This window comes from Triturus cristatus, chromosome 10 (genome assembly GCF_964204655.1).
Source record: "Triturus cristatus chromosome 10, aTriCri1.1, whole genome shotgun sequence".
Classification (NCBI taxonomy): Eukaryota; Metazoa; Chordata; class Amphibia; order Caudata; family Salamandridae; genus Triturus; species Triturus cristatus.
Window position 1 is genome coordinate 1,020,169,511 of NC_140593.1, and position 21,935 is coordinate 1,020,191,445.

At 43.8% G+C, this 21,935-nt stretch overlaps 1 protein-coding gene across 1 annotated transcript in view; it reads right to left on the reverse strand.

Moving 5' to 3' along the window:
• Positions 1 to 6,299: 6,299 nt before the first annotated feature.
• The window catches only part of EIF2AK1 (eukaryotic translation initiation factor 2 alpha kinase 1), a 326,533-nt gene continuing 310,897 nt past the window's right edge, over positions 6,300 to 21,935 (reverse strand). The window contains exons 12-15 of the mRNA XM_085629019.1: positions 19,133 to 19,253; positions 18,806 to 18,885; positions 8,962 to 9,195; positions 6,300 to 6,593 (exon numbers count right to left, since the gene is read on the reverse strand). Coding sequence (XP_085485145.1) covers positions 6,465 to 6,593; positions 8,962 to 9,195; positions 18,806 to 18,885; positions 19,133 to 19,253 — 564 coding nt within the window. The 3' untranslated portion in view covers positions 6,300 to 6,464. The remainder of the gene's footprint in view (positions 6,594 to 8,961; positions 9,196 to 18,805; positions 18,886 to 19,132; positions 19,254 to 21,935) is intronic.

Sequence of the window (21,935 nt, forward strand, 5' to 3'; positions counted from 1 at the left end):
CCACAGCACCACCACCTCAGCAGGACTCAGCACCACCCCATCATTCCGCATCACCTCAGTATAACTTTGCATTAGCACAGCACGACCTCATCAGTGCTCCATCACCAGTGCAGCACCAACTCAGCATCACTACAGCACCAGCGCAGCCCCACTTCAGCACCAGTGCAGCCCCACCTCAGCATCAGTGCATCACCACCTCACCATCAGCGCATCACCTGAGCACCAGCTTGGCACCACCTCAGCACAAGTGCAGCATCACACCTCAGCATCACTCTGCACCACCTCCGCATCACCTCTGAATCACTCAGCACTACCCGAGTATCATTCAGCATCACCAGCAAATCACCACCTCAGCATCACTCAGCACCGCCTCAGTCTGCTCCCTGAATCTGGCATCTGTCGATTCTCCCCTAGTGCTTGTCTGCTTCTCGTTCTGTAATTAAGGTACTATTTCCCAACCTCCATCCTCCTGTTGTGTCCCTCCACCCAATAACAAGAAAAAGGCTATAACAAACAAGCATTGGAACAGTCAGAAAGAAGTTGTCAGCTTTGCAAAGACAACAACTAGAAGACATTTATGTTAATTCTTTTTTTTAATAGGGTTGTTCAGTATGTCTTCTGGTTATGTATAAGGCAATAAAAATGCTCATAACACTTTTATTATAAGTTTGCATTATGCTGCACACCAGCCACACTGCTGTACAACATAGCTTAAAGACATTGGCAAAGCCAATAGCTCTGGCCAAACACTTATAAATTCCCAAAAGCGAGATCTATTGGCAATACCAATGCTTGTTATTGCTTTGCAACCAGTAGGCTAGGGCTGTGGAGACCTTCTTTTAACATGAAAGGAGTATGGCCTACCAGCACTACAAGGGCAACGGGAGCATCTGTCACACCTGGAAAGCAGGGAAGTTGCAGCATTCAGGTGGTCTGACTTTAAGCTACAGCGAGCTTGCATTGAGCAGAAAATCGTCCAGGTATGTGAATACAGAGATCTACAATATGCGTAGATGACGATGTGCCACAATCATTGCCATCATCTTGGTGCCCATATCAACCCAAACAGGAGGACTGCGTATAGAAAATGTACGCAACCTACATTTAGTACCTGCTGTGCAACTGCAGGATCGGTACCTGGAAGTAAGTGCCCTGCAAATCACAGGTCACCTTATAGTCTCCAAGTTCCAGCGCCAACAACATCTGAACCAAGAACAGCATCTTTATATTCTCCTAGTGGAAGAAGGAATTTAAGACCATAAGGTTCAGGATCAGGATCAGACGGTTGTTCTACTTGGGGATAAGGAGGAACCTGGAGTAATACCTTTATCCGATATTATGCTCTGGAACTAACTCCAATATCCCTTTTTGTACCAGAGCTGCCACCTCCTGTTGAAGAATGCGGATGTATCTGACTGGGATCTTGGGATGGGACGAGGACTGATGGAATAGAACGTAGTGTAGACTGTTGGAAGACAAGGGTATAACTTCTTAGTATGACCTCCAGGTGGTGCAATACTCCTCCTCCCACAGGAGACATGTGATCCCTTGAGAGAACACTTCATGGGTGGAAGCACGAGGAGCAAGAGGGCTCCTGGCCCTGCGTGCCCTTGAATCTGTCATGCGTCTTTATTGCCGTAGAAAACAGTTTGGTTCCTGACCGGCAGGGAAAGGAAATGTTTTTGAGGTACCACAAAACCTGCAAAACTGCTAGTTAAATTCACAGGCAGAGGATGCCAACCAAAAGGATCGAGCCATAGCTTTAATCACCTTGAACCTCACCTGGTTATCCAGTGAAAAACCCATGAAGCGGAACCAGCATGGCACCTCAATACGTTCTAGGATCTCATGGCACTGGCAGCAGAGTCCAGGGTCTCGGTCCAGCATGGCTTGAGAGAAGGCAATGACCTGCGCCATGCCATTCCTGCAAACTCATTTCATGCCGGAACCAGAATTGGCATCAGTTCCTTCACCAGGGTGATGTTGATTAATGTCATATCAGATGAGGACTCTGTTTCTTGTGGGGGGCATCGAAGACACCTACCTCTGGAGCAGGAACAGAATTCGGGTGTGGAATGGTCTTGCCTGAGCCTCTTCTTTGTATTTTCTCTAATTATCTTAGACAATTTAGAGGGAGGCAACGATCTAGACTTCGATCTGGAGAGCAAATGCCGCCAAGCCCATCGCTCACTGATACACCATAAACAGTTTTGCTTTCCACTCCTTTATGCCTTGGAGTGCATGAGGTCCCATCACTCACATGACTTTGACTCATGCTTGGGTCCCAAGCACCAGAAGCAGACCTTGTGTAGGTCCGAAATGAACATCTGTTCTTGGCTGGAGCAGTAGGACATTGACACTTCGTAGGTGCTGACATCCAATGAATCCTCACTTCAAATTGTTAGATATACTTGAATGTTGTGAGAAAGTGAGAAAATGTTCCACAGAGAACTATTCAAGATCTATGTTGAAAGGCACAGAAGAAAAGGAAACTGGTAGGGTGGTGGTATACGGCTCCCCTGAAGTCATGTCTAGGGAGGTACCAGCTGAAATGGAGCCGAAAGCTACCGACCAGCGCAGAAGAGCTATTGCAAAACTTCTTGATCCAGTCTAGCGCCTGGGATCGTCAAAAGGTGAGCAATCTGCAAAGAGACGTATACATCAGTTATGATCTTTATCTGCATGGTTTAGTTCTTTAAATGGATGCTTTCTAAGTTTGTTGTTGAAAAGTACAGTGCACTGACACTACTGGTTGAGTGCATTTATATAAATACAAAAATAAAATAAATGTTGTTGGTCTCTCTAAATACAACATATGAGACAAATTGCTCTCATGCGCAACTCATTTTTCTCACGCTTACATTCTTATGGCCATCAAAGGATTGAGGGAGTTCTTTTAACCTTATGTGAACCACTGTAAATGGCACTGTTATTGTGCTTCTTGGCCAAGAGTAGAATTTTCAGCCAGTGAACCAATCCAAAATATATTCTGCTTGATATCAGCAGGAGGTTTATTGATCTCCGTGGGCTGCTCCAGCAAGCATCGCAGATTACAAATCTACATTTATTGCAGATTAAAAATCTATTAATGTAAGATCCAGTGTGTATGTTGAATTGGGGGCTGTTGAAATGGTTATCACTTACAAATGGCCTGCTGTGTATCTAGCATGGCTACGCTATCCCAGTGACACCACTGCTCATTGTCCACATCACGCAGAGCCCTTAAGGTAAAACCAAGACCCTGGAGGCCAGAAGAAACTTCTCATTCATGACTAAGCCCCTGGTGCGCATCTAGCGGACTCATTGTGCTAGACCAGGCATATCACCAACACCAAAGTCCTGGGCCTTACAATAAGTCACCTTTAATCAAAATCAGCCTCATTTCTCATAATTTATAGCAGTGTAAATAATGCCTTTAAAACAAGCAGGGGTCCAGGCAGGATTCTTCCGTATTCCCTTTGTATTTCATCTTTATTTAACCTTTACAAGCATCACTCAACCTTCATGGGTTTCAGATGGACCCTTTTCATGAAAAGGTGAAAGGATATACAGACTATCTATTGATCCTTGCGGCCATTCCTGAAGCAGGTATACACATTATTCACAATCTAAATGGGAGGTGGATTTATCCAACACTGAGACAGTGACTAGCTATCGCATCTCATTCAAAATATAAAATTGCTCAACATCTTTGATATCTAATGGTAATTATTCCTTAGAAAACTGGGATATTTTACATTTGTATTATCTCAAATTAAATATTACATTTGTTAAAAGTAATGTTTTTTTTATTTAGCAAACTCAAATCCAGTAGAGACAGTTTTGTCTGGTTTAATAAATGAACACAAATTTCAAAGAAAAAATGTTCTCTGCTGCCCGGTATGCAATTTCCACTGGTACCTCACAGATGCTCTGCATCTCAAGGCCAACATCTATCCGCTCTGATTTACACTGTTCTGTCTATTTAGCAAGGTTTATCAATGCCAAAAATGTATGGACTGTCAGTTGCTATCAGATTTTTTTTTAAAAATTTGCTCAACAAAATGAAAAATTCAACACGAAAATGCTGAAATTGACAGACCCGTATTTTTCTGTGTTTTGCTAAATTAGGCCTAAACTAAGTCTGGGCCCCACTTGGATTTTAACCGCAGCCACAATGAGTGCTTTCATTTCTCTTTCTGACACCGCACATACCCAAAATGTGCACTGATGTTCTGTTTTGACCCGCTGATCTTGAAGAACCAAACATGACGCCGTTCCTTACATTTAAGGATCTTTCTGCCTGTATCTCAGTTTATGAGACTTCCATTGCTTTTGCCTTTGGGTATAAAGTCAGACTCTGTGGGCTGATTCGGTATGAAGCATTGTGGGTACTTTGTTTCTCATTTCAAGCTGTCCCCGAGTTCCTGGCTTCCTACTTTGTTGCAGCAGTTCCTGTCTTTTTCCCTGCTTTGTTTTCTTGCCTGCTAGCCTGAGCCACAGTTCTTTTTTTTATCTTAAGAGATCTTTAGCCTGGAAACTGGTTTCCAGTTTACAGTCGAGTTTGGTTACACTCTAGTGTTTTTCTTTCAACCTGGAGTCTGAGGAGGGTGAACATATTCTCAGGCCGTAACTCAGAACCAAGCGAAGAGGTCCAACTATAACCCAACCTACCTTTCACAGATTGCGGCGAAAAAAGGTGCGTCAGCCCTGAACAGACTTTGGATCAAGTCCAAGAATAGTTACTGTTGTTAATATGTAAACAGACGAAGTATAAGCAATTACTACATTCTCGGACCCTCTGTCGCTATACTACAACAAGGAACTTTGGATCCACCCTTTGCTGAATTACGTGAACAAGGGTTTTCGATGGCAATCTTCATAATTCTAAGGAGTTCCTATGATACCAGTATTGTTAATTTTACCTTCAAACTGCACATTCGCTCATCAAACCGTGCCAAGGTTGGATGTGCCATTTGTAGTGTAGATGGAAACACCTTTGTTTGGGCTACTTCTCTAAAGACCCAACAAAGACCCTTGCTGGACGATTACAACGCATTTTAATTGCCTCCAAGGAGATGTTCGACTGTCATAACCAACAATATTCCCTTCAAGATGAAGTTCAGCCGAGGTTGATCAGACTTGTAAACATATATAACTAAGTTTGATGTGTTAGTAAAAAATTGTAATCGGACTGATTTCACCTTATTCTCTATATTTAGAAAAGTGTTTAATGAAGAGATCTCTAATGGAGCTAGCTCGAGTGGCCAGACCAGCCACTTTGTTGGAATTTAGTTTGATAACCTTTCAAATTGATAGTTGAGTCATAGAGAGGAAACAGAAGAAAATAATGCCCTGAGGTACAATTGTTTTTCCAAAATAACTCAAGATCCATTCCTGTATCGTCTCACCTATCCATGCCTACAGTAGAAAACAAAACAATGCAATATGTCATGGCTAGATCTCGGTTGGCTGAAGAGCAGAAGGTAAGGCCCTTGCTTATACTGTGGCAAGAAAGGACACCTTCTTGCTGATTGTCCAATTAGACCCAAGAAAAGCTCCTGAAACGCGAAGATTCGCCCATAAGGTCAGGGAAGACGGGGAGTATTTTTTTTTAATCAATCTGTAACTCAAATCAATCGATATCGGCTCCTGAACTTATCCTTCCCTCATGCCACGTTGTCTTCATTTGGAAAGGAATGCAGAATATTGTAAAAAATATATATATAATTAAACTTACCTTTCCACCAGCCCGGTCCCATGTCTTCTCTGCTCCTGCTCTCCTTCCTCCGGCAAGAACAGGAAACAGAAGCAGGCAACAGAAGCAGACAGCCAGGCTCCCTCCCCTTACCCAGTTACAACGCTGCAAGCAGTGTTTTGATTGGTCGGACCGCCGCCCAGCCAGGGGCTTATGGGGAGGCTATTTTCTCGATGCAGGCGGCAATGGTTTTGGCAGCCCCAGGGGGCCGACCAAACCGTCTTTGTGCACTCGGGAGTGGGCAGGCACACTATTCCTCCCCTGCCCTGCTCTCTGAGCAGCCCCGCCACCCGCCCGCAACCAAACATAAAATGGTAATAACTGAAAGTTATTACCATTAGATTAAGCATGGAAGAAGGCGATCATGCAGTATCAGTACTAATGGGGACACATCCTAGACACTAGATTGCATTGGCAGGTACTGGGGTGCGTGTAAATCCCTTTTATAAGGTCTGCAAGTTAAGATTTCCCAGACATTCATTATTAGCTCTAAATGCAACAACAACATATAGACCAAGTAGATGCTGCTGTGCTACAGATACAAAACAGAATACAAAGTGGATAGAAGTAGATCAAATTATACTTTTATTGTTTTTTATAAAAATGTTAAATATTTAAAATAATTATCACATTAAAATAAATATTAATTATAATACATCGGAAACCTCAGTCTCAACCTCTACATATTACACATTTTCACAGTAGACAATTTCAAAGTAATAAGCCTTTAAACTGAATTCTCTGGCTTTACAAGGTTTTGCTCATCTCTTTCACGCAGAAGGAGCTGTATTCTCTCTTTCAGTTTTTCAATTTCCTCTTCCTGCTGCACCACTTTCTTCTGAAGATTATTAATAACCTACATAGGAAAAAAATGAGCGTAAATCCACTGTAAGATATATTCTTCATAGAAATAAGGTTTAATTCATTCAAGCTTTAACCTTATTAAAATGGTTTGGCAAAACAATCAAGTTGACTCTCACAAAGAAGCACACATTAATAACAGTAATGCTTGTCAAAGGTACTGCAAAAGGACGTGAAATAAGTTTGCCTTTCAACACCCATGTTTTCTGTGGATACATTTTCGTTCTACAGTTCCTTCCTCACTCGTTAATCTCCGCTGTTGTTATACATTTGAATTACAGATTTTTATCAATTGTGGTTAGGAATACTTCTTCTGGAATGGAAGGTGGAGGCCTTGTGTAATCATTGGCAGGGTTGACAACACTTTTGATGATACTGGCAGTCTCATATGGCCTACCTGGGTACATATGGTGCAACTGGCAGCATATTCTGGAATAGGATATATTTTAATGTCAAGGTTAACTTTTTGAGCTATTTCAATCAATGAAAATGCGTGAAAAGACCCTGCATCTAGGAGAAACATTGTTCTGGTCAGTAAGCAACAATTTACTCATTACTTTTTTGGTACACTTGTAATCTTTTGGAAGAGTCCCAAAAATCTTAGCAATGTGGTTCGAGGTGAAAAGGGAGAAAAAATAAATTCTTAACCAGAATGATTCTATAAGACTTAATGGACTAGTCTGCCTTTACCTTGACGGTCTAGATGACTGGGTGTGCAAGCATAGGTGTAGACTGACCTGTACAGGAATAGGAAGAGCAGAGCATGCTCACAAAGACCTGTTCACAGAACGGAACAGCAATCTATCAGTACTATGTATTCACTAAAGACCTCTGTAACACAGCCAGCTGGAACACAGCGAGACATTCTACCAATGAACGTCTGAGGTGAATTTTAAGATTCTTAATAGAAATAACTCAAACTGAGTTACATACAGTATTTACTGGCGATAATGTACATGAAGATGGAAATGGGCAGATGGAGGCACAAAAGCAAATATGTATAAAGTTTGGCACGGACACTGCCTTTGGCATGACTATTTGTAGCTGCCTGTTAAAGGCTTAAAGAAGGTTTACACCCAAACATAGGGTGTGGACAGTTGTTTATTAAAGTCCGTTCAGAAATGATGTCTATGACCCTCATTTAATAGAATGCCCACCCAAATGAAAACAGGTTTTATTTACTTCACTAGGCAACACAAGCACTATATTTAAAGTACTGGTGCATGCTATGGCGAGTAAGGGGTTCATATTTAGTTCAACATGTTGGGGGAGAGTGGTACCCCATCCCATGTTAGGTACAATACAGCACCAAATAATTCTAAAGTGGGAGCCAGTCTTCAGGGGCTTGCTTACATCCTCAGGTGTGGTGCCTGGATGTAGTGAATCAAAGTAAGATAAGGAAAGTGGTGCACTGCTAAAACGGGGTCTTCTCCGAACCACGCCTCTAACAATGCATCAAACTCAACACAGCCCTGTTTTATGAAATGCCTACTGTATTAAGGGGAGGGAACATGTCACTTCAGACACTACAAAATCAATCAACCAAACTGTGCCCTAACAAAGAATTCGTGTCACATCGCTACGTCCCACATGGCTCCCAGTGGCCTAGAGACAAAAGTTCAAACTTCTCTGCACAGTCTTTAAGCAATGGTTGGAAGTGGCCCAAAATACGTGGGAGATTCTAGACATAAACCACACAGCCTTAGATCGAGAAAGGTCAATCTGCTTGCTCAGGCCAGAATTTGAACGTATGATAACCGGAGTCTGAGCGACTCACGTGTTGGGAGCTTACAATTGGAATGCCCCGAGTCCAGTTCAACCAACCAAACCTTTCCGCATTCAAGAAAAAACTTAAAACAAGCCACTTCAAAAAGAACTTCCCATGTCTTCAGTAGTCCACCGGGACTATCCCATCTTAGAAGTGACTGGGCCCGCTGGAGAACAGTTTTAGCAGCTGGTGATTGGGTTCAATAAAATACCTAAACCTTTCATCTTTTATCCTACTGGACTGTGCATCAACAACACCCACCAGACCTACGAAGTAGCTGCCAGTCACTAGCTGGTGCTTTATAGAATATAAATAAATTATTAAAATGGAAATGTTTGGGGAATCTCGCCTACCCATCAAAAAATAAATAAAAAAATAAACCCTATAGAAGAAGCTCATACATTTCGGAATGGTTTTTTTTCTTCTAAATTTGATACCGTTATCTGGAAACCATGCATTATATCTCTGCTTCACCCACACTTCCTATCCCAAGCTGGGGGCCCTGCAATAGGCCAAGAGACGACATTCGAACACACATGTACACTTTTTAACTTCCATGTTTCCACAAAAACTTGCATTTGAACGCCCAACTTACATTTTCTGTGTTATGAAATAGTTCACTTTCCAGGAGGTGGGCTGCTGATGGTCTCTGGGAAGATACCGTGCGTGTTAGCAATTTGACATACTTGCTTTGAACCGGCCACTTCTCGCTGAAAGCAGCAGGGACCTGGCCGTTTCTCAAGGCGGTCAGCACCTCGTTCCTTTCCATCTCTGTGCCGAAAGGCTGAAAGAGCTCCAGCAGAATCATACCCACGCTGTACATGTCCGACTGCAAGAGAAAATACAGGAAATGACGTCTAAAAAGTAACGCGCACGCTTTGTACACACAGTGTGTGAAAACAGGGGCTGTCTCGTGATGCCAGTTCTGCACGCTGCCGGCGCACAATGTGGCGGAGTTTCTTTTTCGCGCCTTCACTCCTCAGCGCATTAATTCACCAAACTCTCCACGTGAGTGCATGTGTTTGCGGCAGCGGAGCTCGGAAACACGAGGAGGCAACTTACTGCCCTGTGTTTCCGAGCTCTACTGTCAGAAGTACGTGCACTAACTCGGACATTTTACGAGTTAATGCACGGGCTGAAGATGCAAAAAAAAGAAAAGAAACGAGGGCATCCCCTGTGCCGCGCAGCTCAGAAAACAACATCATGATAAAACAACAGAAATATCCGTTCAAGAGACATGAATGTGGTGTCACACAATACATTAATTTACTACAAAGCAATGTACACTGAGCAATTTGCGTACAAATTCATTCACCAGCGCGCGTGCAGACTGAATTTTAAAGTTGCAGATACTGCGGCACTCAATTAAATCAGTGCTGAAAATATCAGGACATGTCATTGACAATGTATTCCCCTCCGTCAGCTGAGCACCCACTATGCACACGTGTGAGGAATCGGTCACTGGTTCCTAGATGGCAAGGGTTAAGACTCCGCCTTTCACCCTTTGGAGGATAATGAAATCAATACCACTAAATTATTATTGCTAATTTGTATTAGTATAGTGCATAATTTGCCATTAGAATAGCATTGAAGTGCCTTTCCAATGCTCTCCCTCCCTGCTACACTTGGGGGTCACAAGCCTGGGGGCAGGAGACAATTCAGGCGCCACAGCAGCTCGAAGGGCGTTCGTGGGCTGGCAAGGGCTGTTGGGCCAACAGATGGTACCAGAGGTTGGGTAGGGTATGCTAACTGGAAGCGAAATGGGACATCCGGATCGACAAGATAATACTGAACACCCGAATAGGGTTCTCTTTGCCGTTTGGGGACGTGGGCACAAGGACCCAAAAGGAAATATCAAGATGGGTGTACAAGCCGTACTCTGGCAACACCTATGAGAATGGCTACGGAGAAGGTGGGTTAAAAAAACCCGAGTCTAATTGTGTGAGAAATTGGATCCGTACATACGAATAAACGTACTGCAGGAATACGCAGTTCTGCTGATGCAGTCTATTGTTATGGATCACGCACCTATTGCACATGGACTGTTTTAACCTCTGGATTGATTGACATTGCTCAGTTTTGCGAATTTGGATTATCCAAAAATTAACTCTAGCCCTGAAGAAGTCCTGTGAGTTTGGGACGAAACGCGTATGACTTGTATGCACAAATAAAAGAAGATAAAAACTAAGGACGCAAAGAGTATTATTTTGTATAAGAAAGAAGTGACTGTTTTGTTTCCCTACTAATAGATATTTCTAAAATGAATGCATGACATGTTCTATGCTTTAAATACTTGAGAATTGTGTTCATTTAAGATTATTGTGCTCCTCAACCCACAACATTGTCCATTTTGTTAATGCCGGGTTTCTTAACGGTTGACCCGAAGAGTGAGCACTAGCAACAAACTATTTAAACTAACAGTGTGCGGCGATTGTATTCCACAACCTTTTTGTTTCTTTTCTACCAGATAAAGTGTTACCGAAGGTAAGTAACTTGTTCATCGGATAGACTTCTAGCCGCGGAATTACTTACCTTAAAATAGATACCCAAGCAATGCCTCCCTGGAGGCGAGTCTGCAAAACAGATTCAGACTAAAAAGGCCGGAGGAATTGAAAGGGTATAGAGCCCTTCATGATGGACCGGACTGTCCAGGCAGTAGTACTTGGTAAACATGTGCAGAGATGCCCACGTAGCTGCCTGACTGATGTCTAGGACAGTGACTCCACGAGCGAACGCAGTGGCCACAGCCTTCGCTCTGGTGGAATGAGCATGCAAGCCCCAGAAGGTTGCTTCTTGGCCAATGCGTAGCAGATTTCTTTGAGGAGCACGATCCAACATGGGATGGTCTGTTTCTGCACAGCCCTTTCCTTAGCTCCAACATACCCTACGAAGAGTTGATCATCCACCCAGAACTCTTTGGTTTTATCAATGAAGAACAACAATGCTCTTTTTGGGTCCAAATAGTGGAGTCTCTCCTTTTCCTTATAAGGATGAGGCAGAGCAAAGAAGGTAGGCAAGGTGTTGTGTTGGCCTGGGTGAAAGGGTGTCACAATCTTCGGAAGAAAAGAGGCACATGCTTGAAGAACCAGCTTGTCTAGATAAAAGGTGATATAAGGAGGCTGCATAGAACGTGCCTGAAGTTCGCTGACTCTCCAGGCCAATGTTGTGGCCACAAGGAAAGCCATCATGATGGTTAACAACCAGAGTAGACAATTGTGCAGCGGCTCGAAGGGAGCTCACATCAGAAAGTTCAGAACCAAATTTAAGTCCCATTGGGGCATGCTAAAAGGCCTGGAAGGAAACATGTGTTGTGGCCCTTTGAGGAAACTCGTCACAACGGGTGACTTAACCAAAAAAGGTTGGGCCAAGAACTGCAAAAATGCAAAAAACGGCTGATAAATAGCCCTTAACTGTGCCCAGAGCAAACTCCTGCTGGGCCAAGGAGAGAACAAACAGTAGAACTTGAGAAAGTGGTGCAGAAAGAGAGTTAATGTTCCTATATCCACACCACGCCACAATTTTGTCCTAGAGGCAGGTGTATACAGTCTTTGTGGAAGGACTAATGGCTGCCAGAGTAACATCACAGACTTCAGGGGGAAGGTCGAAGGCTGTCAACTGTCGGAGGGTTGATCAGGTAAGGGTGTAAAACACTCCCCTGTTGCTGCAACATAAGATCTTCATGAAGAGGGCCCCCTGACCAGAGGAATGATGCCCATGCTCAATAGTTCGGGTTTCCAGACTCTCTATGCTCAATCTGAAGCCACAAGAATAACGTGGGCCCGGTCATTTCTGATCTTTTTGGGAACTCTGGGCAGGAGTGGTATTGGTGGAAAGACAAAGGAGGCTAAAGCACCACTCGAGATAAAAAGTATCTTTAAGCGAAAGGCGCCTGTGAAACTCCTGCATGCAAAACTGCTGACTTTGCAAGTTCTCGGTGGTGACAAACAGATCTAACCCATGCTATCCTCACTCTTTAAGGACCTTGCAACACCTGCGGATTACGATGCCATTTGTGTTCCACTAGGCATTGGCAGCAGAGTTTGTCCGCCCTGGCGTTCAGAGAGCCCGTTAAGTGTTGATGCACCAGGGAAGTGTCCTGATGTTCCAGCCATGTCCAGAGACGCAGGGCATCTTGACAAGGGTCCATGAAACCACCTTGTCCTGTTTGTTGCAGTATCACATGGTAGTGGTGTTGTCTGAGAACACCTGCACCAGCCTTCCCCTTATCGAAAGAAGAAAGGCTTTCAATACCAACCAGATCGCCCATAGCTCCAGCAGGTTGATGTGAAGCCCAGACTCTGTTGGAGACTAGAGTCCTCTGATCTCCACCTCTCCCAGGTTTAGGATACGACAAAGGCCTCTGTCCATCTTGGGCACCAGGAAGTAGTGGGGGCAGCAACCATAACCAACTTCTGATGCTGACACCCTCTCGATTACTCCCTTGGCAAGAGAACCAACACTTCCCAATGGAATGAAGAGAGTTGGTTCTCTGTCAGCCAGTCATAAGTGGAAAACATGGGTGGAGGTGAGTCCAGAAAGGGGATGGAGTAGTACCTTTGGACTATCTGAAAAACCCATCTATCGGACGAAATCGACTGCCAGTGGGGTGGGTGATGGCGTATCCTTCCCCCACTAGATGCCTGTGGTGGAAAGAGGGCAAACTAAAGGGGCTTGGAGTCGAATGCCAGGGGTGTGGTGGACTGGCCCAACCTCTGCATAGATGTCCCACGTTGTCTGTGGGAACCGCGTCATCGGCCACAAAATGGTTGTGAAGCCTGTTGGCCTTGGCGGGTGGGAGGGAATTAATGTGGTTGGAAGCCCCTTCTGTAGCCACAAAAGGGGCAGAAGACGGACTGGGGTTGGCAAGGGGCCCCCTTCTTACCAAAAAGGCAGGAGCCAACAAAGAGCATGTACATTAGCGAAGCTTGGACATCCTAGAAAAGCCAGTGGTTCTCCACCAGAGAGGAGCCTAAAAACCACCAACAATGAAAGCACCCTGCCAAGCAAGTCAGTCGTATCTAGTGCACATCCCATGGTCAACTTTGCTGCGTCCCTGCCGTCCGCAACTGCCTGCAACAGTATCGCTTGGGTCTCCTCCGAGACCAAGGGGAGCACTTGCGCAACCAAGACCCAGATCGTATGGGTGTATCGGCCTATGAGGCACACTGTGTTCACCGACCGCAGTGCTAGGATTGTGGGAAAGAACATCCTCTTACAGAAGGTATCCAGCCTCTTGGATTCCCCATTTAGTGGAGTGGTAGGGAACGCACCAGGTTTGATTCTGGAAGAGGAGGCTTGGAACACCAACCAATTCTCCGGGATGGCGTGCTGGGTGAGGAAACTGGGGTCCCCTAGAGTGGGGCGATGGTGGCGGGCAATTGTCCTGTGCACAGGACACACTGTGTAGGGCTTTAACCAGCTCCCGAGTATGACATTGAAAAGGGCTTTATTAAATGTGAGTAAAGGTTCGGAGGGGGCAACTCCTAGCTGAAGCACCTCAGTCAAGGTGTTGTTCTTGACTGCCACCAAGGGAAACTGAAGGTCCAAGACTTCACCCAACCTTCGCACCACCATAGCGTATAAGGCACCCCCCTCCGTAGCCACAGTAGGGGGAGAGACCAAGCCAGTGTCCTGCACTTCAGGTGTAATGGGTGCACTAAATACAGCAGTGGGCACTCCTCCTCCCCCTCAGAGAAAAAAGAAGCAATGGAAGCTTGTGAGGTGTAGTCTCTCTCTCCCAGTCAAGCATAACAGAGAATATACTCACAATTGACATTTAAGAATACACCGCTGCTCTTGGTCCATTCACATCAATAAAGCAGTCTCTCAAATCTTTATTTATGACCACTATGGCTCACACACACACAGTGATAATGACCCCAAAAAATACTATAGCTCTGAAGGCTTCTTATCTGTTCATGTGTTCACTATCTTGGTGTCTGCTATGTTGCTCTACACCCCAGACTTAGCACAGGGGGTGCATGTTCACCTTTGTGCGAGAAGGGTGGTACATGTGGTACAGATGAGGACACTAGGAGACTCATTCTTTTGGTAGCTGTAAACAAGGGGTACACTAGCATGTATTAACCACTGGCAACCAAATGCAAATGACAACTGGTATTCTGAGAAGCAAAGGCGGGCAAATGCAAAGCACATCTTCAGCCAAGTACACAAGCTTTCATCATGGTCAGATATCAGATGCATAATCTTCGATTCACAGAGACACCAGTAAGCATTATTTCCCTCTTCCCCCCAAATATAGCCACCATTTAATGCCCTTCTGCAGTTCAAAGTACAGAGGAATTAAGAGTCTCAACCTGCACCAACAGGCACTGAACATGATGTGCTATGACTTGCCAAGTCTACAGAGGCAGTACACAAGACTAGGATGTCTTGTATATGCATCACCACACAAAGGAACACACCCGACAGACCAAAATGCACTGTTTATTGCATAGAAAACACTGACAGAACCTGTACAAAACTTCACTTCACCTCCAGCAGCATCCTCCTATGTAAAACCCATTTAAAATAAATCATACAACTTGAGCTCAGCTAGAATAATATGCTTTTTCTCCTCCAGTGGCAAACAGAATTAAACCCAAAGTAAAAGCCTAGAATCATCTTTCACCAAAACTTGCTTTAAAGCCCTTGCCGTCCTTTGCACACACTAACTGGTGTAAACCAGTAGGAGATCTATTGGATCGGACTGACCTCCTACAGTCCTTCAGTCACAGCGCACGTATTGCACCAACCACACAATGAGAAAGAAGACACTCGATTTGTGAACTGTGACATTTACACTTCTAATACCAATGATTAAGCATGGCAGCTAAATGACAACCATGTTAGGAATTGCATGATGCACAACATAATGGCAAGAGGACAAGAGCCCCAATGAAGTCGAATTATGTTGTTTAAAGGAGGAAATCGACCCAGTTATCAGCCCAGTTTCTGAAAATCCTAAAGGTGGAGCTCTTAGCCCTTCAGGAGGCAGCTGAGCCCACAGACAGAGGGGGTGCTGTCTGGTCCTAGGGAGGTTTGCCCCTTGATGAATTGGGGAGGAAGCAGTGGGTGGGCACCCATAGCACAGTACAGTTACCTGGTACTGTGGTTTGCTACTCAAAACCAGACAAGGGTCTGAGGTGGGAACTTAGCACTTATGACAGAGTACCTTGAGGCTTGTCCACCATTTGCACCCTGAAGATCACATTACCATACTGCCCCTTGCAGAGCACTAGCTAGCTACCATGTTAATGGCACACTTGAGAGAAACAGCCCTATATGTGGTATTCTCAAATGCCCACCTAGTTTGAGTACTAGTTGGTGGCCAATGCAAGAGGACTACTTTCAAGCATTAGCTGTAGTTTATTATAGAAAGCCTTGGGTTCAATGGTGGATAAAGCGTATCCTGGCATGACCAGAATACTGCTCTACAGATTTTTATTAGTAGCTTGGACATTAATTTATTCAATCTAGGCTAGTGACTAGTTTCAGCAGGGTATCCATGGCACTCTGTACAGCTGCACGAGGCAACTTTACGCTGCACTTTGGGCCGCCTTTCAATTAGAATAACTTTAATAAATGCACTCAGGCAGTGCACTCATAATAATAATAATAATAATCCACATTTGTAAAGCGCGAACAATCACCCGTAAGGGTGTCTAGGCGCGGGGGGCCGTCGGGAAGATTAAGCAAGCTAATGCCCAGGTGGTATTTCTGCTTCAAATTCTAGTTTCAGCACCAATTAGAGACAAATAATATGGGGTAAAACACCGAAGGCCGGTCAAAATACTTTTAGAAGGTGAAGAAGCTTTTGTGTGTTAATTACGAATGTGCATTTCTAATAGTATGACAAACAAATCTACACTCGAATTCACATGGGTACACTGATACGATACTATGGACTTTGTAACAATTGTAATACACTTGTTAAAGTGCAGTTTTTCCTATCTTATGCTAACTTGGCCTCAACTACATCTTGTTCAAAATGGAAGTCTCATCATGTTCATGCTGTTTGATATTTCTGCTGCATATAGTCAAGAACATTGTGCTCGTTTATTTTTGAATGACACTTCTTGAAGACTTCTTAGTATGGGCTCAGGATTGTATCAGTGTACAATCCTGTATGCAGTGTTGCATTCAATCACAATGGTTCAATGTTGTTTACATCTACATCTCTCTTCCCTCTTGTTTTATTTTTTCCTACTTGTTATAAACTCTCCAATATCCACCTCTCCCCTCGATGCTCTATTCTTTCTCTGTCACCTCTCTCCAGCCTCTCATCTTCTGTTGCTGGTTCTGCCCATCGCACACCGCTCTCCCCCTTCCTCGTTCCCTCGGCCAGTTACTTGTTATCGCTTGTTCTCTCAGTCGCTGTGCCCCACCGGCATCCAGTTTTTATCCCCATGATATACTTGTCCCATAGAAGTGCCACCTGCACAATGTGCTAGTAAAATGGATGGTATTTTCAAGTTAAGGCCGAGAAACAAAAACCTGAAACTTCAACAAAAGCTGGTATTCATTCCTGCTTCAAATAAAAGATTTAAACAGCTAATCGTGTCTAAATCATTTCCGAACAATACACATAATTCCTAAATGATTATTAAAGCTAACGGAGGCAGAATTGGGAAATAAAAGGCATACATCAATTTTTCATCAAATACAAGCTCAGTGCCCATAAAGAATATGAAAAAGGGGGCAATCCGATATACATGTATCATCTTTCCTTTTTAAATTTACCCACCACCCCCTCCCTTTAGTCTGTGCAAAGGACGCAATGCCCATTGTGGATGGGGCTTATTCCCTTACTTTTTAGGTCGAGCCTGGGCAGCGAATCCACTGCTCTGAGAGGCATGCTGTATTCAATATATGGGCTATCAGGGACTCTGGACATGCCCACAGCTTTTGGTTGGTTAGTTGTGCTTTTTTTCAATTTCCTTTTCTCTGGTTGGTTAATATAGAGCATCTGTCCCGCCTTTCAGTTCTTGGTTCACTCCCAGGGAACATCATCAATTGATTTTTTTGGTTGGCCACCTCTGGCCATATCTTGACTTCTCGCTCAAAGAATCACGCAAATGCAGCATCCATGTTGTTATCTGGAGGGGGAACATTTAGGCCCTTTTCTACAGGATACTTGCCTGTTTACAGTAAACAATGCTTACTATAGAACGCTATGTTTATAAAGTAATTTGAGTAGAAAACATGTGTCTCCTATCGTTGTTTCAAACTGAATGACCTAATAAAGATCCGTTATTTTGCAAGTGTGTGAGATTTCAGATTATTGCTGGGGTCTGTGCTGAAGATTTTCTCCCCGCTTGACACATTTCCAATCTGTGCAGGCTCGAGAGGCGGGCTTTTCAGACCAAGGTCCCTGTGACTGACAGTTCTATAGCAGTGTTGGCCTACTCACAAGCAATTCCTCCCTAGGTTAACAGGGTCGTGAATCAAAGCAGGTGGTCCTACTTTGCAGGAAGCTGTGTGAGTTCGGGCTAAGAAAGACATTCTTGAGATACGGTGTATTCATGTATCATTACCTCTTCTCCTTTATCGGATTTCTGTGTCTGCAGCTCAGATTAGGTTTGTTCGTTCATTGGACCTGCGGTACTGGTAGAAAATGAATTGATAAAAACTTGCCATATATTAGTTGTTGCATTTGGATTCAAACACGCACATCCGACGGGTTTTGTTTTTGGTACTCCCTTTGTAGTGGTGCTGCTAGGTGTCTCCAGCACATGGAAAGGCACTCGCACAGCTGCTCCCCCCGCATTTACATTTAGAGTGCTCAAAACATTGCAAATAGACCTGTAAATCTTACTCTTTGTTTTGATTGTGCTTTTATGAGCTCTGTCAGACTCCCACCTGCCCTCACTGCTGGAATTGGCTCTGAAGGCACTTTTAGACATTGGCAAAGTCAATAGGTCTAGCTAAAAACGTACAAATCCAGAAAGGCGAGACCTATTGGCTATGCCAATGCTTGTTTTAGTGTGTTTTGCAGGATACCCTGTTTATTCCTGGACAGGGAGATCTGCCTTAACTTCACACCAATTGCCTAACTTCAAGCCCATCTCTTCCCTGTTGTCTTGCAGGAGTTGCAGTGATTAAGCATTGAAAGGCCTCGCCAGGTGAAGCTGCTAAAACAAAAAAAACAACAAATACAGAGGCAGCCAGTGCAATACCCTGGGTCACGGGCCAGCAGCCCCAGCCCGGTCCAAAGCACCTGACGGGGGATGCTGAAGCCCTGTCAGCCCAATGGCCGCTGCGCGCCTGCCACACACTGTGATGCACTGGTTTTGTTAGCATTGTTTTTATTTGAAAATATTTAGAAGACTTTGTTTTTGCCATTAGTTAGCATTAACATATAGTGGGTTAGCTCTAGATCTTGTTACTCATATGCAGGGCTGCCATGATTTAAAGCACTTCCTCAATCGATACATTACCTTGAAATCATAGTGGGATCCCTGCAGCTGCTCTGGTGCTGCGTACAGACTAGTACCGACTCCTGAGGTATGTGTTGAACCTAAACAACAAAATCAGTTATTAAGAAAAGTGATATTTATCATTTGGAACTTTGACTGCCACACTTTAATATTGTGAGGAATAGAATAGGGCAATATTTTCAAAGGAAGTCTTTGGCAGAAATGTACATCCACCATGGCAGAAATTAAGTAGCCTCATTAATCCATGCTTGTGTTTGGTATTTAATCCAAAAACGCACAACAGTTTCAGAAAAGATTCATTCACTTTTTCAAAATTAATGAAATTACCATTTATCATGTCTGTTTTTGACCAGGGCACTGTTTCATCCTGTATGATATCTCTACAGGCAAGTCCAAAATCTCCAATTCGCACATGTAAATCTGGTCCATGTAAGAAAACGTTTCGTGGCTGAAAAGAGATAAACAGGCACATGTAAAAATCATATGCCACTTGGAAGCTTAATACATGTGTTACTCATGCGTCTAGTACATTTTTAGTTTGAAAAACTTTAAATGAAGGGTTCCCCTTGATTTATGACAATGCAAGTTACCATAATATGTGTTAGAACCAGGGTTTCTGGTTGGGAGAGGTTTGCACCCTGTCGAAGCAGGAACCACCACTCTAGTCAGGGGAAGCTAGATACACACTAAAAGATAACCTGTGCGGTGAATCACCCTCTGGTAGTTTGGCACAGAGCAGTCAGGCTTATCTAACGTGGCAATGTGTAAAGTATTTGTGCACCAAACACACACTGTAACACAAAGAAGACACCACAAAAAGACTCCAAACAGGTTTAGAAAAATAGATAATTTTATGAGTAAAACAAGACCACACGACAAAAATCAAATAAGTAGAACCAGAGTCATTAATTTTTCAACAATAAATCAAAAAGTAGTGCTTTGAAGCAAATAGCGCTATGGGGCTACTGGAGGTCGCGCAGGACCGGGGAAAATCTAAAGTTCAAGCCAACCGTGATGTAGGGCAGGCCGGCAACAGGACTCACGCAGGTCCCACTGAAAAAGTACCTTGGATGGAGCAAGCAGCCCTGTTCAAAACTCAATGCGTCGGTTTCGATCCGCGTCGGCGATGAAGGCTTCAACAAACCTCTTTATGATGCAGGCAATGTGTCGCCGTCGAGCCATGCGGTCCGTCGAAGCGATGTCATCTATCAGCTCCTGCGTCAGCGTTGAAGGGAAATGCGTGGGTTCAGATCGGCGAAAAGTCTTCACTGTGACGATTGTGCTGGTTCTGCACAGCAGAAGCTCACTTTCAAGGGCCCAGGACTGGATTGGCACCACTTGGCAGGCCTCACAGATGCACAGCTGAAGGAAGTTTTTGATGGCCGTGAGACTTCAGAACAGGAGGTGAGCCTGCAAGTGCTTGGAGTCACTCTGGGTTCAAGTGAGATGGGTCCAGTCCTTGTCCTCAGTATAGCCGAGATCAGCAGGCAGCACGGTAGCACAGCAAAGCAGAAAAGCAGTTCTTCCAGAGTAGCAGTCATGCAGAGTAGCAATCCTTGTAGCACAGCAGTCTTTACTACTGATAGAGTTCTTCACAGGTCCGGTAGTGTACTGTATAGGTAAGTCAGAGACCCATTACTTATACCCAAATGTGCCTTTGAAATTGGGGTGACTTCAAAGAGTGGTCCTTGAAGTGCTCAAGCATCCTTTCAACCCAGTCCTGTCTGCCAGAGTATCTGTCGGGGGTGATCAGTCCTTTGTGTGAGGTCAGGCCACTACCTATTAAAGTATAAGCATCAGCCACTTCCTCCCTTTTTTCTCAGGAAGGGATATCAGAATGTAGATGGGTACTCAGCCAAACCTAGCCTTCCTGGATTTTTGGCTGTCTGGAGGGAATGCACAAAGTGTAGCAGTCACCCAACCAAGATGTGCATTGGAGACAGGCTGCAAGGCATACAGAGCAGAGAAATGGCTACTTTCTAAAAGTGGCATTTCTGAAATAGTACTCTTAAATCCAACTTTACCAGTGAAGAGGATTTATCATTACCATTCCAAAGATATGAAGCATAATGTAGCTACTATTTTCTGATCAGGAATTACAGCGTTAAAGTGTTTTAAGGAATTCCCAATGTTAAGCTATGAAAGGAGATGGCCTCACTACCAGGACATGCAAAATATAAAAGTACATGTCCTACCTTTTACCTACACAGCACCCTGCCCTTAGGGGTAACATGGAATAAAAGGGGAGTTTAAGGCTTGGAAGTGGTTTTCCCCATCGAACTGGCACACACAGGCCTTGCAATAGCAGGCCTGAGACAGGTTTGAAAAGCTACTTGGGTGGGTGGTACAATCAGTGCTGTAGGCCTACTAGTAGCATTTAGATTACAGGCCCTGCGTATATGGTATACCACTTTACAAGAGACTTATAAGTTAACTAAATATGCCACACTGAAAATATGCCTACACTGCTTGCTGCAACCCAGTTCTTCCAAAACAATTAATACACCAATGCACTTTCATACACTACAAAAAATGCTAGGAGTTAGCATTTGCAGCTTAATATCTTGTTAGCTGTAAATGTCCCACTGATATAACCAAGTACAACATCTGGCACTTAGTCCAAGTGTATTGTAGCTCAAGTCCATAGCTAACGCTGATCTTTCTTTGTTATCAATTCACAATACCTACTCCAGCAAAGTGAACAATGTCTCCCCCCTCAAATCTTTTGAAATTATTTGAGAGGAACCCCTGGGATGTGCACACCCTGCAAGCAAGAGCAAATGATGTACTCAGCAAGAAACTACAAGCACATAGTGTCAACTATGTACTCAACTACTCTTGTGCATACCCCAATGGGCTTTAGTATCCAACTACTGTGAAAGCTAAAACAAGCAGTTATTACAAAGACCTTCAAATTTAATTAAGACCATCATTACCAATCAAGTAAAAAAAATATTATTTATTAGTTTTTTGCGTAACCAACAACACAAGCGGTGCAAGAAAAAAATCCAGTTACATACGTTGCACAACATAAGTAATAACTATATCAGTCTCCAATGATAAGTATCTCAAGTCATCATACAGTGAAATAACATGAGGACAGTGAAGAAAACATACAGCTTAATTTATA